General features: G+C 43.9%; 1 protein-coding gene across 1 annotated transcript in view; it reads left to right on the top strand.

Moving 5' to 3' along the window:
* Positions 1 to 15761, top strand: part of OSTF1 (osteoclast stimulating factor 1) — a 68131-nt gene that overhangs the window by 31985 nt on the left and 20385 nt on the right. Inside the window, exon 5 of the mRNA XM_085849834.1 lies at positions 10573 to 10626. Within this exon, the coding sequence (XP_085705960.1) occupies positions 10573 to 10626 (54 nt within the window). The remainder of the gene's footprint in view (positions 1 to 10572; positions 10627 to 15761) is intronic.

Below are 15761 nucleotides of genomic sequence, written 5' to 3' on the forward strand. Positions count from 1 at the left end.
ATGCTAGCAGTAAACCGGATACAATATAAAGGTGATTCCACCCCTCCGCCTGGTGAGAGTGTCCACATCTACCCCTCCTCCCTAACCCCCCCATGCTCTCCAGGTCCTGGGGTTGGCACATAGCCCCCCCCCTGAGGAGTGTGTCCACACATATCCCCCCAATAGAAACTGACCCACTTCCATGGAGAGGTCAAAAGAAATGCCCCCCACCCGGGATTTAATTTTGGTGCAGGTACAACCAGCTTTCAGATGAATCATCTCATGGTAGTCCTTGTTGTGTCGTCATGGTGTTGTGTTTGAAAAGCCTTGAAAATTGGCTTGAAACCTACATAAAATGAAAAACCCAGTGGACATTTTAGTCACCATGTCTGAGACACTTTCTTTGACATTTACACCTGTCTCTACGTTGAACAGTTTCTGAGTTTACTTCACTCATGCACAGACACACCTGTGTAAAGGCCCGGTCACACCTTGACGTTTTAGCCAGCGATGGCAACGTGTTAAAATTTATGTAAAACGCTGGCTTACGTTGAACTTTTGATGTTTTTTTTTAAAGATTCGGACGTATTCATAGGGACTTGGTCTTATGTATAACGCATTGGTAACGGACACAGAACGTTTCGTTGTGTTATAGATAACTTATACCAACGAATGCTGAACCTGTTGTCGGCCTACACAACCGATGCCCAACGATAGTCTAACTTAGGCATAGCGCGTTGCACGCATCGCCGACGATATCGTGACGTAGCCTATTAAAAGGCTGATGCACAACGATTCGAATCATAACTGCCGTAGAAATGGAAGGGTCAAAATCGCGGTCACACCTTGGCGATCTTGCCAGCGTATGCCGACGTAACAAAAAGTGTGTCTAAAACGTTGGGGCACGTCAAATACGGTATGGGTAAGTTTGGTATGCGCGAGTAGAACGCTAAATACGCTATCATAAGTCGTAGTAAGTAGAGTACGTCAAGAAATTTTGAACATGTTCAAAATTTTACGACGTACTCGGCGTATGACACACGTTCCGCATGTGATGGGGATAAGTTGTACACACGATATGCGGACGCTTACACACGTCCACAAAGGCTACTTATAAGCTACTCATAAGTCGAAACACGTCGCGGTAATGTCTTTTTTACGCGAAACTTATTTCTAACTTATGTTTGACGTGCTTTGCACCAATTCTTTACGTAGCCCCAACACACATCGACGTATGTAGACGTATTCCAATGACGTCTTCCGGTCGACAAAAAAAATAAATGAACGTGTTTCTAGGTTACAACTGCCATATAAAGACGTGTTCCCAGCGGTTTTGGGAATTGGTATATAAAAATGCTGCTCATAAAAGGGGAACCCAACAGTGTTTTCGAGTCCTTTTTGAGTCGATGTCCATGTCAGCAGTAACAGTATCAGTATCAGTATTACTATTAGTATTAGTAGTAGTTTGTTCATGTTGGCAGTAGTAGGTGAGTGTGAGGGGGAGGGTGTGGGTTATGATGGATCGTCCTTGCGTCCGCGTGTCCACGTGTAGGTTCATAGGCTGCCACTCAACGATTTAAATGGCTGCATCTCCACTATTGAAAGTAGACGCTTGCGCTCAACAATTGGATTTTTTTTACACTCAACGACTTTTAAACGGTACCACTCAGCTAGTTTCATTGTTTACAATGAATGATTTAAATTGCTGTCACTCGCCTTTGTTTTTTTTGTTTTTGTTTTTTTTTTTTGACGCTGGGGTTTGGAAATTTGAAACGTTTCTTCTGAACGTGTTAAAACGCTCAAACTCGACTATTTTAAATAGACGCTGCCGATGGACAATTGGAATCATAGCCAAGCTAGACATCGACGTGTGAACATCCTCGTCATGCCGAAGAAAAGTTTGAAGAATGCTGCAAATAAGTGTCCTGGCCGTGGCCGTGGACGCTGACGCAAGGACGATCCATTATACCGACGTCTTTCAGCCTATGAGTAACTTAAAAGTAACGTCTGTCGACGTGTGGCAACGATCGCGTAACGTGCCAACAACACGTTAATCATAGGTAGGAAATAAGTTTCGGGTACTCTAAACACTACCTTGGCGTGTCTCAACTTATGATTAACTTACAAGTAGCATGTGTTGACGTCTGTCAACGATCGCAGACCGTGCCTACAACTTGTGGCCAGCGTAGCGGAACGTGTGAGTCATACGTCGTGAAATTTCAAGCATGAAAAAATTTGAGGACAACCGAAAAGTACAACGTTTAAAGCCAACGTACAACGACGTATGGCAACGTACTACGACGTATGCCAGCGTGCTCTCAATGTTATCAAAACTTACCCATAACGTATTCAACGTGTGCCAGCGTTTTAGAAAAAAAATTCAAAAATCGGCGTACGTTGGCTAAAACGTCAAGGTGTGACCGGGCCTTAAAGAGCAGATATATGTACCGCTTTCCTTCAAGGCAGCAAACCGACATTATTGAAGAGACCATCGTTTTCCACAGGGTCAAAGGCTTGTGGAAGAGCTGGAACGTCAACTACACACAGATGAAAACAAATACAAGAGACAACACTGGGTGGAATTGACCAGACAAACACAACCACTGAGCTTTGGGGAGGGAAGTGACATCACTTCCTAGAGCACTCTGGGTACCAGCAACACCATCTTTTTTTTTTAACGGTGTCTCTTCTTTCTGCACTCAATGGGGCAATTAAGGAGGAATTTACAGTGCCTTTAGAAAGTATTCTCACCCCTTGATTTTTGTCATATTTTGTTGTGTTGCAGCCTGAATTTAAAATGGATTCAATTGAGATGTTTTGTCACTGATCTACACATAATACCCCATCATGTCAGTGGAATTTTGTGTTTAGAATTTTTTACAAATTAATTAAAAAGGAAAAGCTCAAATCTCTTGCATCAATAAGTATTCAACCCCTTCACTATGATGCTCCCAGTTGAGCTCAGGTGCATCCAATTTCCTTTGATCATCCTTGAGATGTCTCTACAACTTGATTGGAGTCCACCTGTGGCCAATTCAATTGATTGGACATGATTTAGAAATAAACACACCTTTCTATACAAATTCCCACAGTTGACAGTGCTTGTCAGAGAATAAACTACCATGCAGTCCAAGGAACTGTCTAAAGAAGGATGACAGGCTAAGTCAACCCCACCTGGTGTTAATTTAGCAGCCAACAAGGCTCAAACTCAGGACCCTAAGATCCTAAGCCAGCCACCTTTACCATTAAGCCAACACCAGGCTTGATAAGAACACAGTGAGCTCCATCATTAAGAAATGGAAAGAATATGGAACTACCCAGACTCTTCCTAGAGCTGGCCATCTGACCAAACTGAGCAACCAGGCAAGAAGGACCTTTGGCTGGGAGGTGACCAAGAACCAAATGACCAATCTGACAGAACTACAGAGTTCCTTTGCTGAGATGGGAGAACCTGCCGGAAGGACAACAGCCTCTGCAGCACTTCACAAATCTACGCTTTATGGGAGAGTGGCCAGAAGGAAGCCACTCTTGAGAAAAAGACACATGACGGCACACCTGGAGTTTGCAAAAAGGTATGTGAAACTGAGAGTATGAGGCAAAATATTCTGTGGTCTAATGAGATGAAAAATGAACTCTTTGGTCTGAATGCAAAGTGCTACGTCTGAAAGAAACCGAGCACATCTCATCACCCATCGAACACCATCCCTGCCATGAAGCATGGCGGTGGCAGCATCATGCGCTGGGGATGCTTTTCAACAGTAGGGACTGGGAGACTTGTAAGGATAGAGGGAACAATGAATGGAGCCAAATACAGGTAAATCCTTGAGGAGAATTTGCTTCATAGTGCAAAAGACCTTTGACTGCAGTGAAGATTTATGTTCCAACGGGACAATGACCCCAAGCATACAGCCAAAGCAAAACTGGAATGGCTGCAGAACAAGAACGTGAAAGTTCTTGAGTGGCCCAGCCAAAGCCCTGACTTGAATGAATCCCATTGAGAATCTGTGGAACGACTTGAAGATTGCTGTTCACAGATGCTCCCCATCCAACTTGACAGAGCTTGAACAGATCTGCAAGGAAGAATGGGAGAAAAATTCCCAAATCCAGATGTGCAAAGCTGATACAGACAGTCATGAGAAAAAGTTTGTGAACCCTTTAGAATGCTCTGTATTTCTGCATAAATGAACCCTAATAATACATAGAGAACCTGATTAAACAAATCGCGCACAAAAAAATCGACTTATTTATTTATTTAATGAGCAAAATGATCCAACATTGAATTTCTTTCTTGGGAAAAAAAAAAAAAACGATGTGAACCTTTACATTCAGTAACTGGTGGCACCCCCTTGAGCAGAAATAAATTCAACCAAACGTTTCCCGCAACTCTTGATCAGTTCTGCACAACAGTTTGGAGGAATTTTGGCTCATTCCTCCTTAAAAAACTGCTTCAACTCAGAGTTGTTTGTGGGATTTCTTGCATGAACTGCTCACTTCAGGTTCTGCCACAACATTTCAATTGGGTGAAGGTCTGGACTTTGACTTGGCCATTCCAAAACTCAAAATCTCTTTTCGTTCAGCCAGTCTGTTGTAGATTTACTTGTGTGTTTAGGGTTGTTGTCTTGCTGCATGACTCACTTTCTGTTAAATGTAAGCGAGAGTACCCTCAGTTAAGCTTCAACTCACAGACGGATACCCTGACATTCTGCTGTAGAATTTGCTGGTACAATCCAGAATTCATGGTTCCGTCAATGATGGCAAGCCGTCCGGGTCCTGAGGCAGCAAAGCGCCCCCAAACCATGTTAATCCCCCACCATGCTTCACAGTTGGGAGGAGGTTCTTATGTTGGAATGCAGTGTTTGGTTTTCTCCAAACGTTTTTCATTTAAGAGAAAAAGTTCCACTTTCGACTCGTCTGTCCACAGAACATTCTTCCAATAGCCTTGTGGATCATCCATGTGGTCTTTGGCAAACTTTAGATAGTGGAAATGTTCTCATTGGAGAGCAGTGGTTTTCTGGTTGCTATCCTCTCATGCACGCCATTCTTATTCAATGTTTTCCTGATGGTGGACTCATGACCACTGACAGTCAATGCAAGAGAGGTCTGCAGATCCTTCGACAATACCCTGGGGTTCTTTGTGACCTCCTGGATTATTGTACGCCTTGCTTTTGGAGTGATTTTCGTTGGACGACCGCTCCTGGAAAGAGTAACAGTGGTGTTGAATTTTCTCCATTTGTACCCAATCTGCCTGACAGTAGATTGGTGGAGCCCAACATCTTTAGAAATGGTTTGTAACCCTTTCCAGAATGATGAGCATCAACAACTCTCTTTTTCTGAGGTCCTCAGAAATTTTTTGATCGGGGCATGACATGCTTATACAAACCTGTGTGGTGAAGACCAGACTCTGATGGTGATGAATAAAGTTTTTATCTTTTTTATATTGGGCAGGGCCACCCAAACTCACTCCTGATTGTCATCCCATTGATTGAAACTGACTGTAATTACCTCCTTAATTGAGCTGATTAACCTGGAGGTTCAAATCCTCTTTCTGACAAAGAAATTGAATGTTGGATCATTTTACTCAAATCAAAAAGTGTGTGTGTGTGTGTGTGTGTGTGTGTGTGTGTGTGTGTGTGTGTGTGTGTGTGTGTGTGTGTGTGTGTGTGTGTGTGTGTGTGTGTGTGTGTGTGTGTGTGTGTGTGTGTGTGTGTGTGTGTGTGTGTGTGTGTGTGTGTGTGTGTGTATATATATATATATATATATATATATATATATATATATATATATGTATGTTTTGTTACGTTTGAGGGGGGGGGGTATGCATTCAAAGGGTAATTAGGATGTTTAATTAGGTATGCCATGCTGTTCGAGTGTACCAGGATCTCGATGTAATATGTAGCAATTCAGTGATGATAAGTTGTCTAGTAAATGTCCATTTCTTCAAGGGGGAAATGATAATTGTCACGTAATTAGATAGGGATACGGGATAGGGTAAGTGTGTCTGCGTAAACCCCTTTTAGTAGTCCCTGGAGGCTTGCCGTGACGTCACAGGACAGTGCTGCAGATGGCTCCGCCCCATGATCACGATTGGCGGAAGGCGACGGCGCAGGGCCAATAAAACGGCTCGATTGGAAGTGACGAGGACGGGAGGGTAAAAAGGTTCTGTTCGGGGTCGAAAAGGAAGAGGAAGAAGATCGGGACAGAAAAACCGTTCTGGTGGAGGCTGTTGTGCTGGGAGCATGCTGTGTTGTTGGGCTGATTTGAGCCTGGATTTGATCGTGTCTCATGGCCTCGCTGTGCCTCATGCCTCAGCTCGGTTGGCTCTGGGGTTCTGCTGGCTCTGAGTACGGGGTCGAACGGCGGGCGGACCTGCCTCCCTCTCCTGCTCGCAACTTGGCGCCAGAACTGGTTCCCTGGCGGCTGAGTGGACTTGGGCCAGGACCAGGAGGTCGACAGCACCACGGTGTCTCCTGCCCCTGACGAGCACACCACCAGCTCGTCCGGCGCCAATCCAGGGACTGTTGCGTCTGCACCATGGGCCAGCCTGACCACCAGGACCAGCTACTGTGTGTGTGTGTGTGTGTGTGTGTGTGTGTGTGTGTGTGTGTGTGTGTGTGTGTGTGTGTGTGTGTGTGTGTGTGTGTGTGTGTGTGTGTGTGTGTGTGTGTGTGTGTGTGTGTGTACCTGGCGCCTTCGAGGGTTTGAGATTTATATATTCATTGGAATTGTCTGTGTTTTCCCCACGCCCGAACCCACACCACCATCCCGTCGAATCGCCCCGGATTCCTCTTCTTGCCGAGTCTTGTTATTTCTGGTTCGAGAAATAAACATTATCAACTCGGTGAAAAGCAACTCTTGCCACCTTCCTCGTCCCGTTTGCGGTAGAGCGATTAGAACCGCCATCTTTGGGTTATAAATAAATAAACCGCCTCCATCGTTTCGGCTCATTCTACGTTGGCGGGACTGTTCAAGTCCCGTGGACGTCACAATATATATATATATATATATATATATATATATATATATATATATATATATATATATATATATATATATATATATATATATATATATATATATATATATATATATAAATAATATTGTGTGTGCTATTTGTGAAGTCAAGTTCTCGTTATCTATTAATAGCTCACCTGGAACGTAGTTCCGGGGAGCTTATGGGATGGCGCGTCATTTGTCCGTCCGTCCACAAACATTTGCAACTTCTTTGAGACTAGGGTAATTCCTACGTAATAATGGACATGAAGCATAAAATTTGAAAATTTATTTTTCAAAAGGATTTCTGTTGGGCTAAAATCGATGTTTAGTTAGGTCTGAATTTTCATAATTTATGCGATATTTACTCCGTGGATGATGTCGCGTGATTTGGTGGCCATCTTGAAAGAACTGCCTCAACGTCTTCCAACGGTAAGTTATTTTGTCGAAAATATGGCTATTTGATGAATGTTTTAATCCGAAGTAGTATTCGCTGATCAATATTACTGATATAGGATCAGGCTGTAACTACTCATCAACATATTTGGTCCATTTCTCTCTGTGCCTATAGATCAACATTAACGAGGCATTTGCAAGCAATGAGGCTTATACAAGCTGTTAGACAATCAAATGTTCGCTGATGTATGTAAGAGATTGCATAGATATCATAAAATCCGCCCTAGCATTGACTATCCAATATGTGATTGCATGGGTTACGTCCGTTACAGTGAACTTTTCAAAATATTTTAACAAACAGACAGATCATATCGTTGGAATATAGAAAGTACGCTACTAATGCTTAGTTTGCTTACCGTGAATGAAAGGTATACTACAAATTCGTTATTTCGCAGGATTTAAGAATTGTGCTCTGGCCAGTTTTAGTTGTGTCCATTTCTATGCTACATCCGTTACGCTTCTTTAATGTTGATTTTTGCTTTAGTCGTAGACTACACAGTGGGGTTTGTACCAATATCAGAAAGCCATATAGACTAATTACGATATGTAATAAAGAAACTCTCTGTAATATGACCAACCTTTTCAAAATTTCAACATTAGTGATGCAATTTTTGTCTCAATGTTACGTCCGTTACGCTGGAATTACCCACTACGCACATGGTTTTAATGAAGCTCGACAACAGTCTTCATCACCCAGTAAGTACCAAATTTTGTTCATGGCATTAAAAAAAATTGGGCCCCAAGGTGGGCTACGGTGGGGGGGGTGTTGCCCCCCCCCTCCCCATATATGTATTTGCTTCCTTAGAAACTACACACACAATTTCGATGAAACTTGACCACTACCTTCATCACCCATGATGTACCAAAGTTTGTTCATGCTTTTTAAACAATTTGGATCTAAAAGGGGTTACTGGGGAGGGGGGTTGCTCCCAAGATAAGTACTTGCTTTAAAAAGCCCCTGTGCTTTACTTCAGCAATGGACTGGTTTTGACAGGGTGCTTTCAGCTCCTGTGCTTAGACCTACTTGACTTGGTTAACATTGGAGCAACGTATTGTTTGAGAAACTTGAAAGAGCAAGTGTTTGAATTTTGATGAGATGCATTCTAATTATGGAGAAAGTTCTTGCTAAATTTGTCAGAAATGACAGCTGTAGTGATTTCTATTTTTGTTTTTACTTTTTAATCCTTCTGCCAAAAATATCCTAAAACTCAAATAAATGATGGTCAATAGTTTTAATCAAATTGGGGTATATGACGCATGTCAATGGAAGCCCTAAATTACCAAGAAGTCAAAATGGAAGTACAGAGATCTTGGAAATGTTGGGAATTGTCCCTTGTAGCAGTACTTGTCGGAGAGAATGGAGTAATGACTAAACAACCTCCCAGAGTACTTTAAAAGAGATGACAGGAAATATCACAACAGACAAATTGCACATGAAAGTTCTTCAAGGTTCGATGACAACCCTCAGGTGAGTGATTTTTAGGAAAGTTGCTCAAAAATGTAATCTGAAAATGCCCCTCTGCTTATGATAAACTACAACGTATTCCTTGAAACAAATAAAAATTTTAAAGCAAATACCTACTTCATTTGAAAACTACATCAATGCTGAGGAATGTGCTCAGATTTATTTTTGGGTAACTCAAAGACTATTTTATTTTGATGAATTTTGCATGAAATGCTTGAATCTTGAGTAACAGTGCCACATTAAACTCTTGCTTACTACTGTAGCATCATATTGTGATGGTATATGGTAAAATGCTTGTTGCGTAAGAATATATATATATATATATATATATATATATATATATATATATATATATATATATATATATATATACACAGTCATGCGCCACTTAACGACGGGGTTACGTTCTGAGAAACTCGTCGTTAAGCGACGTCGTCGTTGTGCGAACATCATTTTTTCTTTTTCGTTTTCGAACATCGTACTTACACAAAACTACACACTGAGGCTATATGGTGTAGCCTATTGCTCCTCGGATACAAACCTGTACAGCATGTTTCCGTACTGAATACTGTCGGCAATTGTAACACGCATCCAAGAGAGACTGAAGACACGTTAGTTTTACCTTTGTGCTGTTCATGACGGCCATCGGTGTTGTTAGCAGCAGCTTACAATCTCCTCTCGCATTGATTATAGAAAGATGAATAAATAGCGTTTGGATTTTATAAATACGTAATCATTGCATCGATGTTATAATTTATAAATGAAGAAACGAGCTCCTGTAAATTGTGATATATATTTTCGGAACAGTGTGATTGTTTTAACAACATGAAAAGCTTCACTAAAAAGAAATTTGTGTTTTAATTTCGACTGTAACAACGATTTATTCGCGGAATTCTTCAATTCAAAGGTAATTTACTTGCTCGAAGGTAAACGTGCAAACATTGGTTCAGTTTGAAAGCCGATTTCCTTGAATTCCGATTTAGCACGATCCTGTTTTTTCGCGATGTCATTTTATGGACCTCAACGATCGCATTATAACAGGGCCACACTGTCGTTTATTATCATTATGAAGTATTATGTACTGTACAGCGTACATAATTGTATGTGCTATTTTTATTCGACTGGCAGCGCAACGTCGGCTCCATCACTCGGCGATAGGAATTTTTCAGCTACATTTTTTTTTCTTTTTTCTTTTTTCAGAGCTGTCAGATCCGTCGTATATGCGATCCGTCGTTGCCCGGAACGTCGTTAAGCGGTGCATGACTGTATATGTATTTTGCATATCAAGTACATATTGAAACATGTGGAATATTTGACCATAAAAAGGGATTGGTTAAAATTATAAAAATGTGTACATAATCTAGGCTCGAGGAAGATTGAGATGACCAAAGGCAAAAGGAAAAACATTTTATTATGATGTTTGATAGCATCGTCTTACTTTCGTTGATGTTTGCAAATTAAAAGGTTATAAATATTGCATTTCATGATGAACAATGTTTGGATGTTATGCAAGAAAATTGGTTAAACATAATTGTCATTAAAAATGCACAAAAGGACTTGTGGAATTGTTGTTTTTGATGTTTTCTTCAACTTTGTTATGTGTGTTACATTATCTCCCTCTGCTGGAATGGTTAGGTGAATGTGTGACTTGGCTCATTCTTTTCATTTGATTTTGTGTGCAGTGGCGGAACAAGCGCAGAGCATCGACGCACCCCTACAAGAGGCAGCTAAGAGGGGTGAGGTTTCATGGTGACAGTTCTATTTAATATAAAAGTAGTGGACAAAAAAATGTAAACAATTTTAATTCACTTAATATGGCATTGGCCACCAGGCCTCCGACGAGTCCACCAGCGTCTGGAATTCAGCAGAAGGAATGCGGCATCATTCTTCCACAAGAAAGTCAATCAACTCACACCTGTTTGATGGAGGTGGAAAATGCTGTCTCAGGTGTAGTTCCAGAATATCCCATAAATGCTCTATTAGGTTCAGATCTGGTGACTGAGAAGGCCATGGCACATGGATAACATCAGTGTTATGCTCATCAAACCATTGGGCGACCGCACGTGCTCTGTGGATGGGGGTGTTGGGGTGGGGGGTCCTCTTGCAGCCATGCTCGCCATAATTATAGGCAACCAGGTCTGTGCAGGATTTTTTACACATGGCCCGAAGCATGCTGGGATGATATTTGCTTAATTAACACTATGTGGAAGCTGTTGCTTGGTGTCCCTCATTTATCCATATGTTTCCATTTCTTTGTCTATTACCTGTTTGTGTGTGTGTATGTGTGTATATATATATATGTATATATATATATATATATATGTATGTATATATATATATATGTATGTGTATATCGACCACAAGGGGAAAACCGGTGATGTCACTTTTTATCCTTGTCAGGTCAAGTTCGATCTGTGACCTGCTACAGGTACCATGTAAACCTGTACTAACCTGTTCCATGGTCGGGTTGTCGGCGACTAAACCGTCTCCCCCACCAGGTTTTCTGGTGAGGAGGGTGTTTGGATATGGACACCCAGCAGGATTAAAAACAAAACCTGTCAAAGGGCGGAGGAGCTCCTTGTGAGCCAACGGCCATCCATATCTAGTGCCCAACTGTGTCTGCGGACGTCCTCCTGCAGTTGGGTCACTTCTTATTAGGAGGTTGGTGGCAGGATTTGCACTCCGGCCACCGTAAAACCCTTCATTCCGCAAAACGCAAAACCGCAAAAAAATCTGAAAACCCACTCCGTGGGAGTACCTCCTGTGCAGCTTCCCTTCGCAGGGCAGCTCACCGGATGACGGGATTGGGGCAAAGCCTTCGGGACCCCCAATCTTTGATAGGAGGGAAACCACGGGGTAACATCCCTGGGTCAGATTGCGGGAGAGTGTGTCGGAGTGGTGCTGAGGTGTCGTCCACCAGACGGCGGTCTCCTTGGGTTAACCTGAGGCGGTCCCTTCGGGTGGGTGCCTGGAATGTCCTATCCCTAAGAGAGGATGATCACCTGTCTCTGTTATCATCTGAGCTCAAGCGTTTGGACATCGGGATTGCAGCTCTCTCTGAGGTCCGGAGACCGGATTGCGGCGAGATAATGGTGGGTGGTTACACCTACTATTGGTCTGGTCGCTCTGATGGTTACCATACCCAAGGAGTTGCTGTAGCTGTGTCCAATAAGCTGACCCCAATGATAATTGAGGTAACACCGGTCAACGAGCGTATTATGAGATTAAGGATTCGTCACTCCTTAGGTGTCATTTCCCTGGTCTCTGTTTATGCTCCGACTGAGGCGAGTGATCTCACCGTGAAGGATGCATTCTACGCCACACTCGAGTCTGTGGTTGATCAGTGCCCCAAACGAGATACACTTCTAGTCTTGGGGGATTTCAATGCTTCGACTGGAACTGATAGGGACGGTTATGAGGTGTGTGTTGGTCCCCATGGGTCAGGAACTATGAACCAGAATGGCACTAAGTTCCTTGACTTTGCAAGAAGTCATGGACTTAGGGTGGCTGGTTCATGGTTTCAGCGCCCACAAGCTCATCGCTGGACTTGGTATTCCAACGCTGGCGGTGTGGCAAAGGAGATTGACCATGTCCTCATTGACGGTCGTTGGAGGATGATCCAGAACTGCAGGGTTTACCGGAGTGCTCAGTTCCTCAATACTGACCACAGGCTTGTTGTAGCAACTCTAAAGCTGCACCTTAAATCCTGGAGAATGGTACCATCCCAGCTGAGGCTGGATGTTGCCAAGCTCAGGGATGAGAGAGTAGCTGAGGAGTTTGCGAACAGGCTGAGTGGACACTTGGGGGGTCTGGGTACTTTGGGGGGTCCTGAAGAGTTGTGGAGCGCCTTCAAGACCACAGTCCTTGATGTTGCCGGTGGATGCCTTGGAGCTCACCGCAGGGCAAAGAAGAATTTTGTCTCTCAAGGGACACTGGATACCATTGACCAGAGTCGCAGGGCCAGGCTGAATGGCAGAGCTGAGCTGTTCAGGGAGCTGAGGCGTAAAACTGTACGTGCACTGAGGGTGGACAAGGAGGCCTATGTGCGAGGAATCTGTGAGGGGGTAGAGCATCACCTGTGGACAGGTGATTCTCGTCCCGCTTATAGGGGAATTCGCGCATTACGTTCATCCAAGCCCATCCCTCGGAGCACTACAGTTCGAGCAGAGAGTGGTAGGCTCTTGACAGAGGAGTCTTAAATGAAGGCCCGCTGGGCCGGTTACTTTGAGCAGTTGTACCAGGCTGATCCCCCAACTGTCGAGTTGGACGTCAAGGGTGTTACAATCCCTGTTGCTGACCCTCGAATCAACTGTGGTCCACCTACGCTTGTGGAAACACGGGCTGCGGTGAACCAGTTGAAACGGGGCAAAGCTCCAGGGATCTGTGGCATCCATGCCGAACTTCTCAAGGCTGGTGGAAATGCTGCACTCGTGTCGTTGCATGCAGTTTTGTGCTTTGCCTGGAACACAGGCATCATCCCAACTGACTGGAAGAGGGGCCTTGTTGTCCCTCTCTGGAAAGGGAAGGGTAATCGCCAAGACTGCAACAACTACCGAGGGGTGACGCTGCTCTCAGTGCCGGGCAAGGTCTTTGCTTGGATAATTCTCGATAGGGTTCGCCACCATCTGCTTGAGCACCAGCGTCCAGAGCAGTCAGGCTTTACACCAAAGAGGTCAATGATTGACCGTATCCTTGCACTTCGTGTCCTCACCGAACGCAGACGAGAGTTTCGGCAGGGGCTGCTTGCAGCCTATGTTGATCTCTGTAAAGCGTTCGATTCAGTGAATCGGGATGTCCTCTGGAGGATTCTTGGTCTTCGTGGGGTGCCACCAAAACTGATCGATCTGATGTCTGAACTCTACCCTGGTACTGAGAGTGCTGTGAAATGTGGTGGTACCATCTCTGACTTATTTCCAGTTGTTACTGGAGTTCGTCAGGGATGTGTACTTGCCCCCACACTTTTCAGCACTTGTATGGACTGGATTCTAGGGAGGATGTCGGAGAGATCAAGTTGCGGTGCGTCATTTGGGAATGTCAAGATCTCGGACCTTGACTTTGCAGATGATGCAGTCATCTTTGCGGAGACTTTAGACATCCTCTTGGGGGCCCTCGAGGTGCCGAATGAGGAGTCGGAGCCGTTGGGATTACGGGTTTCTTGGGTCAAAACTAAGATCCAGGCTTTCGGTGACATCTTGGATGCTGCTGTCCTGTCTGTGTCTGTTTGTGGTGAGGATGTTGAGGTCATGGAGAGATTCACTTACCTTGGCAGTGATATTCATGTCTCTGCTGGCTACGAGTCAGAAGTCAATAGACGTCTGGGTCGGTCCTGGGGAGTCATGGATTCACTGGATCATGGGGTGTGGCGCTGCCGGTACCTGTGCGGGAGGACGAAAGTCCGAGTCTTCAGGTCCTTGGTACTTCCAGTCTTGCTCTATGGGTGCGAGACTTGGACTCTGACCAAGGATCTGAGACGGAGACTTAATTCCTTTGGTACCAGGTCTCTTCGGAGAATCCTTGGCTATCGCCGGTCGGATTTTGTGTCCAACGAGCGGTTGCTGAGAGAGACTCGGATGAGATTTGTTACCTGCATAGTCCGTAAGCGTCAGTTGCGGCTGTATGGACACGTGGCTCGTTTTCCTGACTCTGATCCTGCTCACCAGATTCTCTCAGCGAGGGAGTCTCGTGAGTGGAGGAGGCCAGTGGGTCGACCACGTGCCTCATGGTTGCAACAGGTGACCATCATCTCAAGGAGATGGGGATGGGCCTGGCATCTGCCTGGGGGATGGCCAGACGGAGGCCCCTGGCGTACCGGCGGAAAGTGGACGCAGCGACGTGCTGTTCTGGCACATGCTCCCATACCTGACCTGACTTTTTATAAATTTCAGGGTTATTGCACCTGCCAATAGTTGGCAACATAAGGTTTCCTCTCACTATATTACTTTAACAAATAACCAGGGGTGTCATAATTTGTATAAAGTTTAGCCATGCAATGAAAAAACAAGTGTTGTCAAAGCTGAACAAGTAGAAACCCAGAGTTGTCAGTACTTTACTCCTGGTTATCTCCCTTTCATTCATGTTAACTGTTCCACCATAATATTCAGAGTTGAGAAACTAAAAAATGAAAGGTTGTAAAACTTTCACAGTATAAACTCTGAGCACTACAATAGCCTATTTGGTTATATCATGGGCTCCGTAGTTGGTGCATATCGTGGTTCAAGCCTGGTCAAACCTTTATTGTGACTTTTATGGGACCCACGCCGTGGCTTAATGGTTAGCGCTTCTGAGTACCCATCCTCATTCGATGTACCCACCGCCCAATCAACCTGCTTAGGTATATGAGGGAGTCACATGAGGTGACTTCGGCTATCGTGGGGGTGGTTTATCCTTGGTTTCCTCCCGGTTTTCCATCATATTAAGTAGTACGGAGTAAGAAATGGAGAATCCGTCGTCATATAAGCGAAATACCCTTGAGTATGGCGTTGAACACCAATCAAACAAAAAAACAATGACCGTTTAATGTTGAAAAAAAAAATCTGTGATCACCAAAGTCATGTAATGTATGCTAATAACCAACAAGCATGAATTTGCTACACATCCTGGGTTAATATTGCATTGCAATGATTAAACCAGGGAATAACCAGTGATGTCAGTTTGCAACATTGATTCGTTCTTTGCTCTTAAATTAAATAACACAAGCTTGGCAAATGCTACATGCTTAATTTGATCGGCCAATGATCACTCTTCCTTTTACTGGAAAAGAAATCTATATGACAGTTATTAAACAGTCCACCAAAGTCTTGAAACTTTGTTTTTCATTTTCTTCAAAATTGACTTATCCTGACAACTCTGGTTTTCCCCTTGTGGTCTTCAT

The sequence above is a fragment of the Eptatretus burgeri genome, chromosome 12, assembly GCF_056783735.1.
Source record: "Eptatretus burgeri isolate ZD-2024b chromosome 12, Ebu_testis_v1, whole genome shotgun sequence".
Classification (NCBI taxonomy): Eukaryota; Metazoa; Chordata; class Myxini; order Myxiniformes; family Myxinidae; genus Eptatretus; species Eptatretus burgeri.